A 13,922-nucleotide genomic window follows, 5' to 3' on the forward strand; every position below is an offset into this window, starting at 1 on the left:
ATGAAGTTCAATCCATTCATGTGGCCACTAGGAGATGCTCTTTGTCCAGAGTCAAATAGCATGAAATCTATTGTCTTGCAGCTCAGATGTAAAATTACTATTGATAGGGAAATCAGTTCTATCCATCTACCATTCAACCTGCCATCTGTATGCACAGAAGACTACCGTGGAAGAATGTTAAAGGAATTAACACTAAAGTTAAACAAAATAATCAAATTAACTCAAATGAATTTTATAAATTAGAGGGGGCACTTCAGATGTCATCTTTTGCTATCTATTTGTCTCGTCCTGCAAAGTAGAAAACTTTGCTTTGGGAAATTGAAAATATTTAAATCAGCCCCGAGATTATCAATGGGTAAGGAGATAATGGATTCAATTTATTAATTTTCTAATTCGAGAATATGTTTAGACATTTAACAATATAATTGCGAACCACTGGTTTCCAGTCACAGGTGTTTTATTGGCTGGGTGATTGTTAATGGGATAAAATAAAAAAAGAATAAAATTTATTACTAATTCACTAATCAAATGTAGACATTGGTTCTATTACAAATGAAATTAATTAACTGTGGAGTCCAATTAACTAGTCATTTGTTGAGTTTAAACATATTTACTTGTTATAAATATAATTATTGGTGTATCTCTTTCTGAATTTAACAGATAAACCAAAATCTATATAGTATTTGCCATACCATTTCAGCTTAAGATCACTGAAGAGTAATTATCATTTTGTGCTGTTTAGCTACTTCAAGCATCCAACATGAGGAACTAAGTAGATCAATCCATTTGTTCAATTTCTGTTAGGTAATGCATATTAAAATATTTCTGAGGGGTTTGATATTCTAAACTGATCAACATACCAATTGTTTGGACTCTCTCCTGCTTGGAAAAATATTTGCACATAAAATGGTGTCTTTAGTAAACTTTCAAGACTCTATTATGATACCTTAAATAATAAAGTAGCGTTCCTGTAATTCTTGTGGCACCTGTTTCCTGAACTGACTACCTTCAGACATCAATCTTTAAAGCCTCCAAGAACTTCTCTCTGCTCCTTCTTATTCTGTAGAAAATCAAGATGGAATAATTTGGAATTTCTCGTGTTTTCTACTTTCTCAGGACACTTATTTGTTTCCCTCCCTTAACAGATCACCCATTCCTTCATCAAGGGTCTATCTCTAATCCTTCATACTTATGACAATTCTTTGAATATTCAGAATGCAAAACTAGATACATAGATCCTATATACATGTAGGAACATTTCTAGTGGCAGCATTGAGTCTTTTGCAAAGTGAAACAAGAGGGGACATTACAAGAATAACAGGCTATTTCTAGAAACAATTTTAAGGCCTCTTGACAGAATGATTAGTTGCTGGGGTAGGTTCCAATTATACAGGCAAGGCTGCTAAAGAGGAAGTGATTGGTTCTGAGGATGTGACTCCATTTGCTGGGCCAGGAGAAGTCACCCTGCTGTGGATGTGCATTTTTTTTTGCCAGCAAAAGTCACACAGAGGCCTCTTCTTCCTCTGCCTCAGCATTGACTCGTTTACAGCTATCCTGGGGTTCATGCTCTGGCAAACACAATGACTTTCATCTGAGATGCATCCAATTTGGTCACAGCTGGGGAAATATTAGCTTGTTCCTATTTATTGACTAGCTGTCTGGATTTATGCAGACATCTGGGTTGAATCAAGCAAGCCACTGAAGTGTAAACTCTTCTCTGACCCTTGCTATACAAGCTTTTCATGTCTGGTCTGATGGTTTGATTCCCATCTCCCTGCCCATATTTGGGCCATCCTGCCATCTCCTTTCTCACCGACTCAAGTCAAGCTATTTTCATAATCTGGGACAAGCAGGATCCTTGATTGATATGGAAAACAACAAAACATTTGAAGCTTGCATTTACTAGACTCCGCAGACATTTTGCTCTTTGACACTGTTAGGCCACTGAGACATTAGAAAATTCAGATAATGATGTTTTTTTTAAAAAAAATCCAGTGAGTTCCAAACATTGCAAGAAGAAACAGCAAGCAAATTACTTGATATATACAGTACAGTATTTAAGGGCTCCAACATACCCCACCTAACATTGTTTTAGATTTTATAAAAATCCATCCCCCCCAACTGTTTACTCAGTGCTATACAGAATGGCCATATTAGAGTATCCTTTTAAGAATGTCTCTTCAGATAAGTTTAATTTATTGATTACATTGCACTTTATTGATTGTCACTGGAAGAAGAGCCATCTAGAATATTTTACTATTAATTGAACATATGCATATAGAATACACATTACAAAAATAAGGATAAATTTATATGATCATTTACTGTGCAGCCGAATTCCCTCTCTGAACAAAATTCAAACAGCAATCTGTATGCAGTAAACATGAAATAATGTACGACAAATTCCAACTAGAAAAACCGACATAATTACACACATACATACACATACACAGTAAGACTTTTCTTATACAGATGGTGTTTTCTAGATAATCTAGAAAGTGGGTTTCTAGATATCATAACTGAAATAGCTCTGATACATAAGAGCTGAAGTGGTTCAAGAGATTACATGGGACAACTTGCCACAACCAACTCACCGTGGCCAACTCGCCATGGGATAATTCAGCAAATACAAAAATTAAATTACTTTCGATGGAACCCTGGCCAATAATAATAAAATAAGGTCAATCCAGAAATACAACAGTTACAATAATTTTGATGAAAACATGGTCACCAATAATAAAAGTACCTGAATGAAATGATCAATAATTGAATTGTCCCACAGTGAATTGTCCCATGGTAAGTTGGCCATGGCGAGTTATCCTAGATCCACATTTTAATAATATTTTTTTCTTGGGAGCTTAACATAGTCCATATGGGGGTCTTTCCTTATATTGTCCTCATAACAAAAACCATGGTATGTATGTATGCATGTATCTAATAGATTTTTATAGCCACTCAACTTGCAAATTGCAACTTTGACTAGCTAGTGCAGGGTTAAAACCAAAGTATAAAGCAACAAGATACAAACAACAGAAGGATAAGAAACTGAGGACAACCCTCAACCATTCAATTTCCTATAGTATCAGGCAGGCTCATCTAGCACCCTGGTGCAATACCGGGGGGAACACCTTATGGAAGGCCAGCAGAGTCAGGATGACCTGAATCTTGGGGCAGCTCCAAAGGGCAGGCACCATGACAGAGAAGCTACAACTTCTGAGTCCCATAAATCAGAGGTTCCCAACCTTTTGGGCACCAGGGACTGGTTCCTTGGAGAGAGGTTTTTCCGTGGACCGGAGGTTTTTTCGTGGTTTTGTGCACTGGCTGCATCCCGCGGATGGGGTTTTGCTTGTTTGTGTGGACCAGTTGCTGGCATGCCACGGCCCGGTACTGGTCCATGGACAGGGGTTAGGGATCCTTGCCATAAATGACTTGGAGCATATCCAATCTGTTGGATCTTATGAGTTGGGCAGAATTAATAGGTGGTCCAGCAAGCAACCCAACTTTGTGCCATGAATCTATCTATCTATCTATCTATCTATCTATCTATCTATCTATCTATCTATCTATCTATCTATCTATCTATCTATCTATCTCTATATCCAGTTCATTACTCAATGAACTCCTTGGTCAACTGGCAATTTGAATATGGGTTCTTCTCTCCCCGTTCAGTGCTGATAAAAGATGTACCATTTCAGTTATGGCTGGTTCATATTCCTTTCACGTAACATTTCCGCATGAGCCGATATAATCAGCTGGATCTTCCCACACTTTTGATCACCAAACTGGGAGGTCTGTTTTCACGTGGAGAGTGAAAAGTTAGGATACACCTCCATGCATAGGCTTGCCAATTTTTATTCTTTCATCTCTTCTTTTGTTCTAATTCTGATAGATTCTGAACTGCGCATAAACCTGGTTCTACATTATTAGCCAAGCATTCAGTCAATATATTACAGTACATGGAAGTCTATATTTGCTACACAGACCAATAACCTCATGAATTTGAAATAGTGCAGGAAGCTCTAAATCTCTGCTGGGGTGCTGAATTGCAACTTTCAGAGTGCAAGGCAGATTTTTCTTGCTTGCTGCTAGAAGCATATTTAAGCATATGATAGTAAGCATATACTGTATACTTATATACCTGGCAGGGGAGGTACAATAATCAGTCCACACTCTTTTCCCCTATTGCTATACTGTCCAGCTGCGATACCATATCACGCATATCACTGTTTAGTCCATTAGTATGTCAAATTTATCTAGAGTGCTATGTGACGTCACTTGAAAATTAGACTGCTCAATGAAGACCATGATATGGTGACACACGCTTCATTTGGTAGAACAAATGTCAAAAAGCAGAATATCCCATACTTGAGCAAACAGAGAAAAACTGAACGAAGGAGAAATTTTCGGATGGTGAGAACAATTAATCAATGGAATAGCTTGCCTCCTGAAGTTGTAAATGTTCCATCTCTGGAGGTTTTTAAAAACAGATTGGACAACCATTTGACTGGGATGGTGCAAGGGGCAGAGGGCTGGACTAGAAGACCTCTGGGATCTCTTATAGCCTATAATTCTATGTTCTGTGAAGCCCTAATAATAATAATAATAAAGTTGGAAGGGACCTTAGAGGTCATCTAGTCCAACCCCCTGCTCAGGCAGGAAACCCTATACCATTTCGGACAAATGGCTGTCCAGTCTCTTCTTTAAACTTCCAGTGTTGGAGCATTCACAGCTTCTGGAGGCAGGTTGTTCCACTGGTTAATTGTTCTAACTGACAGGAAGTTTCTCCTTAGTTCTAGGTTGCTTCTCTCCTTGACTAGTTTCCATCCATTGCTTCTTGTCCTGCTTTCAGGTGCTTTAGAGAATAGCTTGACTCCCTCTTCTTTGTGGCGGCCCCTGAGATATTGGATCACTGCTATCATGTCACCCCTCACCCTTCTCTTCATTCATGCCAACCTTCAGTTAGCTGATAACAAAGGACCCATTTACCCCTCTATGAAATATGTAAAGATCAAAGCTTGGGAAAGAATTCATTCCTTTGTAACATTTATTCTATCTTCAGTAATTTTGGACCACAGTGAAGGGAAGAAAGAAGTTTTCTAACTTTTTAAAACTGAGACACCAGAAAAGCCAAAGTGAAAAGATGGATGCTCTTTATTCAACTGCTTAGCTTCCAATATGCTGAGGGATCAAGGTAGTCTTACTCCCTCAGGGAGACTTTGCCAACTGCCTGGGAGTCCCACAATGCCCCAAAGGCATCCATTCACAATCTTAAACCGGTTTCCTTGGTAACAGCTGTTACTAGTTTTCCACCAATCAATGGCAAGCGGGACCGGGGGAGTCAGTGTCCTACATAAAGAGTCAGACAGATTAGCCCGTTCAGTTGAGGGTTTATTCCTTCTCTGGACGTTCTCCAGGAAAAAGCCATGGCTAAAGGATTGGGGACCCAGCAGGCTGCACCCCGGCGATGGGCCTGCTTCTTGGCTGCCCTGTCACTCCTGTGTCTGGCTGTCCAAGCAGGTAAGAGGACAGGCTTCTGGGAAGGGATTCTCCAGGTGAACTTGCTGGGCTTGGGGGATCACATTGTGAATAGTATGAGTGTGGAAACCCGAGACAGCTAGAATGGGGAATGGCAGAACATCTGAATCAGCAAAGGCTTTTTTAAGGGACGCTCTCCCAAAGTGTGTTAGCCACGTGCAATGCATTTATAATAGATTTTTTAAAAATCAAATACGGTAGCCTTTGTTTGTCGCATGGCTTTAGCATGAGGAAACAAGACGGAATGACTTGGCTTCTTCTGTTCCACAGCAAAGCATTCCACATTGCTGACTCCAAGGTTAGAAAAGCGCCTGGCTCCTATTCACCAACCCAAGAAGTTGTGGTCTTGCTCCCTAACTATTAAAGCTCCTTGAGAGAGCAATAGTCTCAAGTCAAACCAATGTGTGTGTGGCTTGAACAGAGGGTTCAGACCAGTGGTGGGATTCAGCCAGTTTGCACCAGTTCAGCAGAACCGGTAGCTAATTTTTTTGTTGCCCAGGCCCAGAATGGACTTCCGGAAGTGCCATCCACAAAGAGAACCGGCTGTTCTCATATTTGAATCCCACCACTGGTTCAGACCTAACTTGAACAGAGTGAGGATTCTCACAGCTTTGAAACTCTGGCCCTTTCAGCTTTCACCTAGGCACTCGCTTGGTCCTGAATTCTGATTTAACAGGACTGTACTGAAAATGCCTTGGTATCCCATTTGTCTTCACGACAGCTACTTAGATTATGGCTGAAATAGAAAAGGAGCTTTCAACAATAACAAAACACACGAATAACCTCCACTACCTTTTCACTGCTGGATTTCATGTTGATTGGAAAGGCTGCATCTTTTATTTCCAATCTCAAATTCAGTTTGATCAGAGCTGCGTTTGTTTCTAGAGGAAGCTAATCCTTTGGCTGAGATAAAAAATTTAAAAAAAAACAATCTAGACCAGACTCACTTGGCACTGAAGGGTGCAAGAAAGTCAAAAGGAAAAATCTGGGCTGAATCAGTTTATAGCCCAACTGGATGGGAGTTTGAATGGGATAAAAATTCATGAGTGTATTTTGACTCTATTTACTGTGCTACCATCTCAGCAAAAAGAGCAGTGATATTGGGAATCAGATTGTGTTGTTATGTTTTAGCTCATTTTTTGACATTCTAAATGTTAGCTATTAGCACTTTGTGGCAAGCCAAAGGCACGAACTTTCTTCGATTGTGAACAAAGAGGTGGGGTGGGGAGTTGGAGGTCAGGGTTAAAATGAGAAAATTGCCTCATTAATATGCTCTGCCTCACTGCGAAACAAGCATATCAATTTCCCACAGCCTAATGCAGGAAGCATCCCACATAAATATCAAACAAATCTGGAATACGGATATGTGGAACCACACAAAAAGACTTGCAGAGAGATGGACAATGTGAGGCTGAAAGAGGACATTGTGTGGTTGTTTCTTTTCTCCACTGGGGAGCGAAGAGAGTCACCAGTGCTTTTATTTTTTGAAGTGACTTCAATAAAAGTGATGTTTTCCTAGAAATAACCACACTGGGTGCATTCCTCCTTAAGGAGAGAGAGAGACTTTTCCCACCGCACTGTGCCTCTTTGTCCTTGAGAGAGAGAGAAAGTGGGTTTCTTTACTTGTCTTTGAATGTTACCCTTTTATCTCTTGCCCAAGTTGGACTGGACACAAAAACCAACCCAAGAGAAGGGGAGTGTGAACAGGCTCAGCTTTCTTCTCCCCCAGGGTGGCCCTGAAACACATCTTGGCTCAGTGCAAGCATTTAATTCATTGGACAGCAGTGATTTCATTGAGTTAATGATGGCTAGGGAGCCAGAAGCTCAGATCCAACTCCTAAGAGTCATAAGGCGAATGCTCTGACACCCTCAAGGAATAGCAGGAGTAATTGCTCTCCTCCTGGGCTCGAGACCATCTGGGGCTACAGAGTGTAATTATAAAAGGCCATCCCAAATTGCAATAAGCTAGACATGGTGAGGCACAGTCAAACCTGTAATGTGCTGGTTGTCTGGGGTTTACTTATACAGATCTAGAAATGATTACTGCAGCTTCTCAAAGGCCAGGGATAGAAGCTGCATAAATCTAGGTAAATAAGAATTAATGCTCATTTTCTAAAAGTCAACGAATTAAGCACGTCTCTTGGGTGGTTGGAGTCATTCTTGAGCATCTTTAAACATAGTGTTGTTGTGTGCACCAAATGAAGAGGATTTCAAAGAGTGAGCACCAGAAATTATTTCTGTCGTATAATATAAATGGATAATGTGCTATGAGATTGCCTTGCAAGTCCAGATATCATTTAATTATTTATTTATTTCCTGCCTTTATTATTCTTATGAATATTTCAAGGTGGCAAACACATCTAATCCTTCTTCCTTCTCCTATTTTTCTCATAACAACCCTGTGCGGTGGGTTGGGTTGAGAGAGAGGGACTAGCCCAAGATCACCTAGCTGGCTTTTATGACTAAGGTGGCACTTGAATTCGTGGTTTCTTGCCTTTTAGCCTAGTCCACATTTATTCTTTATATCTGTCTCACTCCCTGCATCAGTGATTATTTATCAGAAACACACATATAGTATGCATGCATACACATTTACACTTTACATCAAATCAAGGATAGGTTGCTTTCTCCAAAGACTAATGACTGTTTCCTTAGGAAAACCACAACCTTCAGGAGAATGTGCATAATATCAGTTTATCTGCTTTTAATAAACTCCAGCAAAAAGATGTTGACCAAATCTTTGGGTTCCTTGTGATTCAGAAATCACTGAATCTAATACCCAACAAAACATCACTCCTTTTATACAAGCAAAGTGGTTATTAAAAGCTTTATGACAAGACATTGCTTTGACCCTTATCATTATTTATACTTATAATAAAGTCTGGTTGCAAAGGTATTCTATCACACACTCTCTTGGCAAACTCCTCCTGGCTTGTACCAAATGTTAATAACAACACATGCCAGTTGCACTGCATTTCCCCCCCTGTTTTTCTGGCTGAATAATCTCACGGCCCATTCGTGCTATTTGGTCCCGTCGACTGCAGTCCAGAAGGCAGACACCGTTGGGGATCCCACAGTGGCTACCATCAACCATTCACCCTTACAGCTGAAGCGGCTTCAAGAGCTTCTGCTCAACGGGAATTCCAGCGACACCACCCTGAGGGTCCACGCAGCTGGCTCCGATGAAGTCAAAGTCTTCCACACCCACCAGCTGATGCTTAGCTTACATAGCGAGATCTTTGAGACTCTGTTGCAGAACCAGACCGTGCTTGACTTGCACGAACCACCGGACAATGTGGCCCTTTTTGAAAAGTTCATCAGGTAAACGGGCGCTTGCCTGCTCTCCATGCAGAGAGGGAGGGAAATTTCATGGATTAGAAAGTAGTGTGTGAACTGTTTTATTGACTCCATACAAGGACGGGTGCTAGGTTTCTGAAGGCAGAGTTTGCCTCTCAGATTTCCCTCCCTTGTGCCTACTGACCTTGCTGACATGACCTTGAATAAAACATTGTCAGCAATAAACAGGTTTGAGGACACTACTTGCTAAGATATGAAGGGCTTTTCTGCATGGCTCACTAACCATCGTACACGGGTGTCAAACTCGATCACGTCACGTGACGTATCGTGACACATTGCAATATTTTTTGCCTTTGCGGAGCCGAGGTGGGCGTGGCCTGCGTGTGACGCATCCGGCCTATGGGCCACCAGTTTGACACCCTGCCATAGTTCAATTCATCCTCCTGGCGGCTATTGTGCAACAACCTACACTCCTCTTGGCTCTTCCAGGGTTTCCCACCTTCCACTTGCTGTTTAAACCCTTTATAGGGCGTTGTATTGATGTAGGCCTAGACACGGACCTGTCCTCTTGTTACCTGCTTGAGACTGCTGCAAGCTTTTTCTCTTACAGGTCATTTGTCACCATTTTTCAGTAATGTTCTCTTTCGGGCAGCAGGAAAATTGGGGTTCTTCTGCTGTACCCAAAGGTCATCTTTCCCATTTCTGTGACCAACTGGCATCAGACCTAGCAGCACAACTTTAGATTAGTAGGGCTTAGAATAATAGCAAGAGAAGATTTGGGGAGGTGGGGTAGGGAAGCAATTATCTTCTTTAAGTTTGGGATTGCAGCTCTGTTGGGAGGAGGGAAGTGAGATAGAAGAGATGGCTCTTTAGCCATCACAGTAAAAGTCCTCCGGCTCGCTTAAGCAGAGCAAGCAGTGCAATATCGATCACGTGGGGATGGCTGGATGATTTTTTTTTAAAAAAAAGCCCAGCGGTTGACACATATCCAGATTTGATACTTATAAGAAACGCATACTACTTGTATTACTACTTGCGGTGCTGAATCCACCAGGGGACTGTGTAGATAGCTAAAGAGATAAACCTCACCACCTCTTTCATTCCCATTAAAAGGGAAGTTTTATTGTAAAATTTAAGCATGATGATTATTTAATTTGGCATGAAAAAACAGATTCTCATTGCCTTTTTTTCTCTAGGTATCTGTATTGTGGTGAGATCTCCGTATTCCTCCATGAAGCCATCCCACTTCATCGTCTAGCCAGTAAATACCACGTGTCCAGTTTGCAGCGAGGGATAGCTGAGTATATGAGGGGCCACTTGGCTAGCGAATCCAGCCAAGGCCATGTGGTGGGATGGTACCATTATGCAGTGGGGATTGGTGATGAGGCTCTGCAGGAGAGCTGTCTCCAGTTTCTGGCCTGGAACTTCTCTGCTGTCATGAGCAGTCCTGAATGGGCCTCTGTAAGCCTAGATTTGCTGCTATTGTTGCTTGAAAGATCTGACCTGGTCCTCCAGAGTGAATTGGAGTTGTACACAGGTGTAGAGAAGTGGATTACCACATATGACCCTGAGGACCCTGTAGTGGAGAAGATCCTGAGATCCCTGCGTTATCCTATGATCTCCCCTAGCCATCTTTTCCACCTGCAAAAACAGTCTGTGGTGATGGTGAAGCACTACAGCACCGTGCAAGATCTGCTCTTCCAAGCTTTCCAGTTCCATTCAGCTTCCCCAATCCATTTTGCCAAATACTTTGATGTCAATTGCAGTATGTTCCTGCCCCGTAACTACCTCTCCATCTCTTGGGGGTCCCAGTGGGTCATTAATAACCCTGCTCGAGATGACCGTAGTACCAGTTTCCAGACTCAGCTGGGCCCCAGCAACCATGATTCTACCAAGAGAGTTACATGGAACGTCCTCTTCTCTCCCCGTTGGCTCCCGGTGAGCCTGCGTCCTGTCTATTCCGACTCAGTCTCTGGGGCCATCCAGCCTATCAGAATTGAGGATGGACGCCCCCGTCTGGTTATCACTCCAGCCACAACCAGCTCAGATTTTGCAGGTGTCAGTTTCCAGAAGACCATTCTGGTGGGTGTCAGGCAGCAGGGCAAACTCTTTGTCAAACACACCTATAACTTCCACCAGAGCACAGATGAAGTTGCCGATTTCCTGATGTATGCCGACTTACAGAAACGTACCTCCGAATACCTGATCGACAACTCTTTGCATTTGCATATCATTGTCAAACCCGTCTACCACTCACTCATCAAGATCAAAAAATAGAAGGTGGGGGAGAGACAGCTGGAAACATCGTGGTGAGAGAACCATTGGTTGCACTGAAGGATAGCATGGTCTCTACCATTCAGTAGAGTATTAAAGTGTCTGATGCAGGCTTTGCATCTTTAAGTCATACTGGCCCTGTTGGAGAAGCTCTGAGGATTCATTGTATAAAATATGCTTCCTTTGAATCCGAGGAGTTTCTTTTCTAGAGGCAATTAGTCAGAGTGGGAGAGTTCTCTCATCTGTCTGTCCATTGCTTAAGGTTTCATCTCCCTTCAGTTTGAAGACACTCAGGTAGAACTGGAGATTCTCATGGTGCTTTGGAATAGGTAATTATCAAAGATACCCATAGCAAGACGTTGTCTTCCTTGCCTAATTAGAAGCTGCCTTATGCTCTCCTTGTTTCCCCATGAAGTTTTGTTCCCTGGAGATAATTACAGATACCCTGACTGAAAAACCCCTTTGGAATTAGATTGAAATCGATGTCTGGTTATTCTTCTATCTACCTTTAGATCTTCCTCTAGTTAGTACTTTAGATGCCAACTGCAGGGAATTTCCACGGAGATAATTTTGTTATGTGTAAATTAGGATGTAGTTCTTTGAATCTTGAACATGCTTCTGCAGTATGGATGTCTGCTAGTTTTTTATTGGAAGTGTTATTGTTACTTGGTCTATTGTCTCCTTAGACATGGAGATTGTGCAGATTTTTGAAACCATATAAAGTTCTGCAAAACCTTTTTTTTAAAAATCCATTGTTTGTCCTTTGACCACTGCTATTGTCCATAGCTTTTTAAACAGAACCGAGTTGAGATTGGAATAGTAAGTCTTATGCGGGAAAGGAAGGATAACTAAAATATTACAAAACTGGTTGAAAAACAGGCCATAAAAACCATTATTTTTTACACCCCGTGTGATTGTATATATGTGAATTAATAGCCGGACAAGTATCTTTTCAGCCCTGTGCAAATCAGAAATGTCTATCATACCTACTTCCATAAAAAAAAAATCTCTAATGCAGATTAGAGATCCCCATCTCCTAACATCACATATTCCAAATGATCATAAGCAACTACGGCAAAAAATTTACTGGGCACATTACGTACTCCTAGTTTAAAAGATTTAAGATGCCAACTCTTAAATCAACATTTAAAAATGGCAAATGTGGCAAGCTAGTCTTCTCACCCTCACTGTTCCTTCTCTGTAATATTCTCCTAATTAGAGTACAAGACAACATGGCTAGACGATGCCTGTGGGGCCCTTTTTTAACATGATAAATGAAAAACAAACCAATCTTTGTAGATATATTATATGTACAGAGATATCAGAATATCTCTTCCAAGGCTTTCACTACTATCCTTACCAAGTGTGAGTCGGTGGCTTATTTCTTGACTGCACTTTTGCAGTTGACAGTCAGTCCTAAAAGGCAGAAGTCATCCACTCTTTCAATGTCTTCATTGCTGGTTGTTGTGTTTGTTGTCATTTGTTTGGTGTTTTTTATATTTAATCATTCTTTCGCCACCAGCACTGTACCTGAATTATAAAATCATGCTCACCTTCTTCAATCCAGCCTCTCCTGATATACATTCAGTATGCAAATTGACTAAATAAGGAGAGGGTACACAGATTTGTCTGTATGAGTTTTTAAGTTCCATCTGGAGTGTGGCTTCCTGTCCTATGTACAAGTTTTGCATGAGATGTTCTGGGATTCTTATTTTTCTAAGGACATCCCACACACAGCTTTGTAGGGTCAGCATCACGTGTATTGCAACAAAAACTACAGGAGACTGGAAGGATTCTGGAAATACTCTGGTGCTGCTATTAGACATTGTTCGCTGTCCCACTTTATTTACAGACAGAGATACAAAAGGCAACATTTGGGATTCCATCACAAACATTTCCCCCCCCCCCCCCCAATGTACTTGCTGAAAAAACAGGAGTGAATTGTTTTGGAAAGAGACTTTGTTGCATCCAGCCCTGTTAATAGGATCATCTAAAAGTCCATGTAACCCCAAAGGTAAGTATAACCCAGTCATGAAACTAAGGATGGTGCTTGAGTGACAACAGACCCCCTTAGTAGAAAATCATGGCCTTAGGCAGACATAGCATGGCTTCAAATGTTGTCCACAAACCTTTTCCTCTGAAAGTCATTGTAAAAAGGTGCTAGTTAAATATATTGAAATTGTTTGTCTTAGAGAGCGATGCAAAAGTACAGCAAATGCACACAGCATATCATCTTATTGCCAAGTTACACCAATGCTGTGTCACTGTATCCTCCTCTAACACATAGTTTAAAAACTAAAAAGTTGTGCTTGCACAATAATGAAACCTCCACATCTATCTTGGTATTACAGCACTGGATTTATCTGGTGTCAGCCTTCCATGTACCCATCCAGACAACTACTCATTTGAATTTGGGGAAACGTAGTCCTGGAGATTCAGTTTTTGTGGCCAGAAAATCCTCTTGGCACTGCAACCCACCAGGCAAGCTTTTAAACCTTCTGTTCGAGTTAGCAATTTCCCTCTAATGCCTTTAGCCACAGTGTCCTGACTGGCCATTGGATGCACTTGCCTGAAGCATCTCAACTTCCTTGTGTCCCTTCAGAGCTTAACATCGCCGGTACTTCCCATCTTTGCCAGGAGGGTTTGTCCCATTCACCGTGACATAGTTCAAGCGTGGTGCGTACTGACTGGGCTGGCTTATTTTCTTGGAGATGCCACTTTGATGGGAAGCAACAGAAAGAGAGGATGCCTCACTGGGACCTGAAGGAATAAAACCAGAAATGAAAAAGAGGACAATCATCAGGGCTTGTACTTGG

The 13,922-nt window shown here is 41.4% G+C and overlaps 3 protein-coding genes across 3 annotated transcripts in view; 2 read left to right on the forward strand and 1 right to left on the reverse strand.

Moving 5' to 3' along the window:
• GPRC5C (G protein-coupled receptor class C group 5 member C) overlaps positions 1–13,922 on the forward strand; it is a 420,745-nt gene that overhangs the window by 51,824 nt on the left and 354,999 nt on the right. The window lies entirely within an intron of this gene.
• BTBD17 (BTB domain containing 17) lies at positions 5,424–11,109 on the forward strand (the record flags this gene model as incomplete). Its single annotated transcript, XM_083351395.1, has 3 exons — positions 5,424–5,517; positions 8,580–8,856; positions 10,029–11,109. The coding sequence occupies 3 exons, from the start codon at positions 5,424–5,426 to the stop codon at positions 11,107–11,109; spliced, it is 1,452 nt and encodes a 483-aa protein (XP_083207521.1).
• Positions 12,909–13,922, reverse strand: part of LOC310633610 (kinesin-like protein KIF19) — a gene marked incomplete at its 5' end in the record, with an annotated part of 80,036 nt that continues 79,022 nt past the window's right edge. The window contains one exon of the mRNA XM_083351411.1: positions 12,909–13,866. Coding sequence (XP_083207537.1) covers positions 13,712–13,866 — 155 coding nt within the window. The 3' untranslated portion in view covers positions 12,909–13,711. The remainder of the gene's footprint in view (positions 13,867–13,922) is intronic.

Source organism: Vipera ursinii (genome assembly GCF_947247035.1).
Source record: "Vipera ursinii genome assembly, chromosome: 2".
Classification (NCBI taxonomy): domain Eukaryota; kingdom Metazoa; phylum Chordata; class Lepidosauria; order Squamata; family Viperidae; genus Vipera; species Vipera ursinii.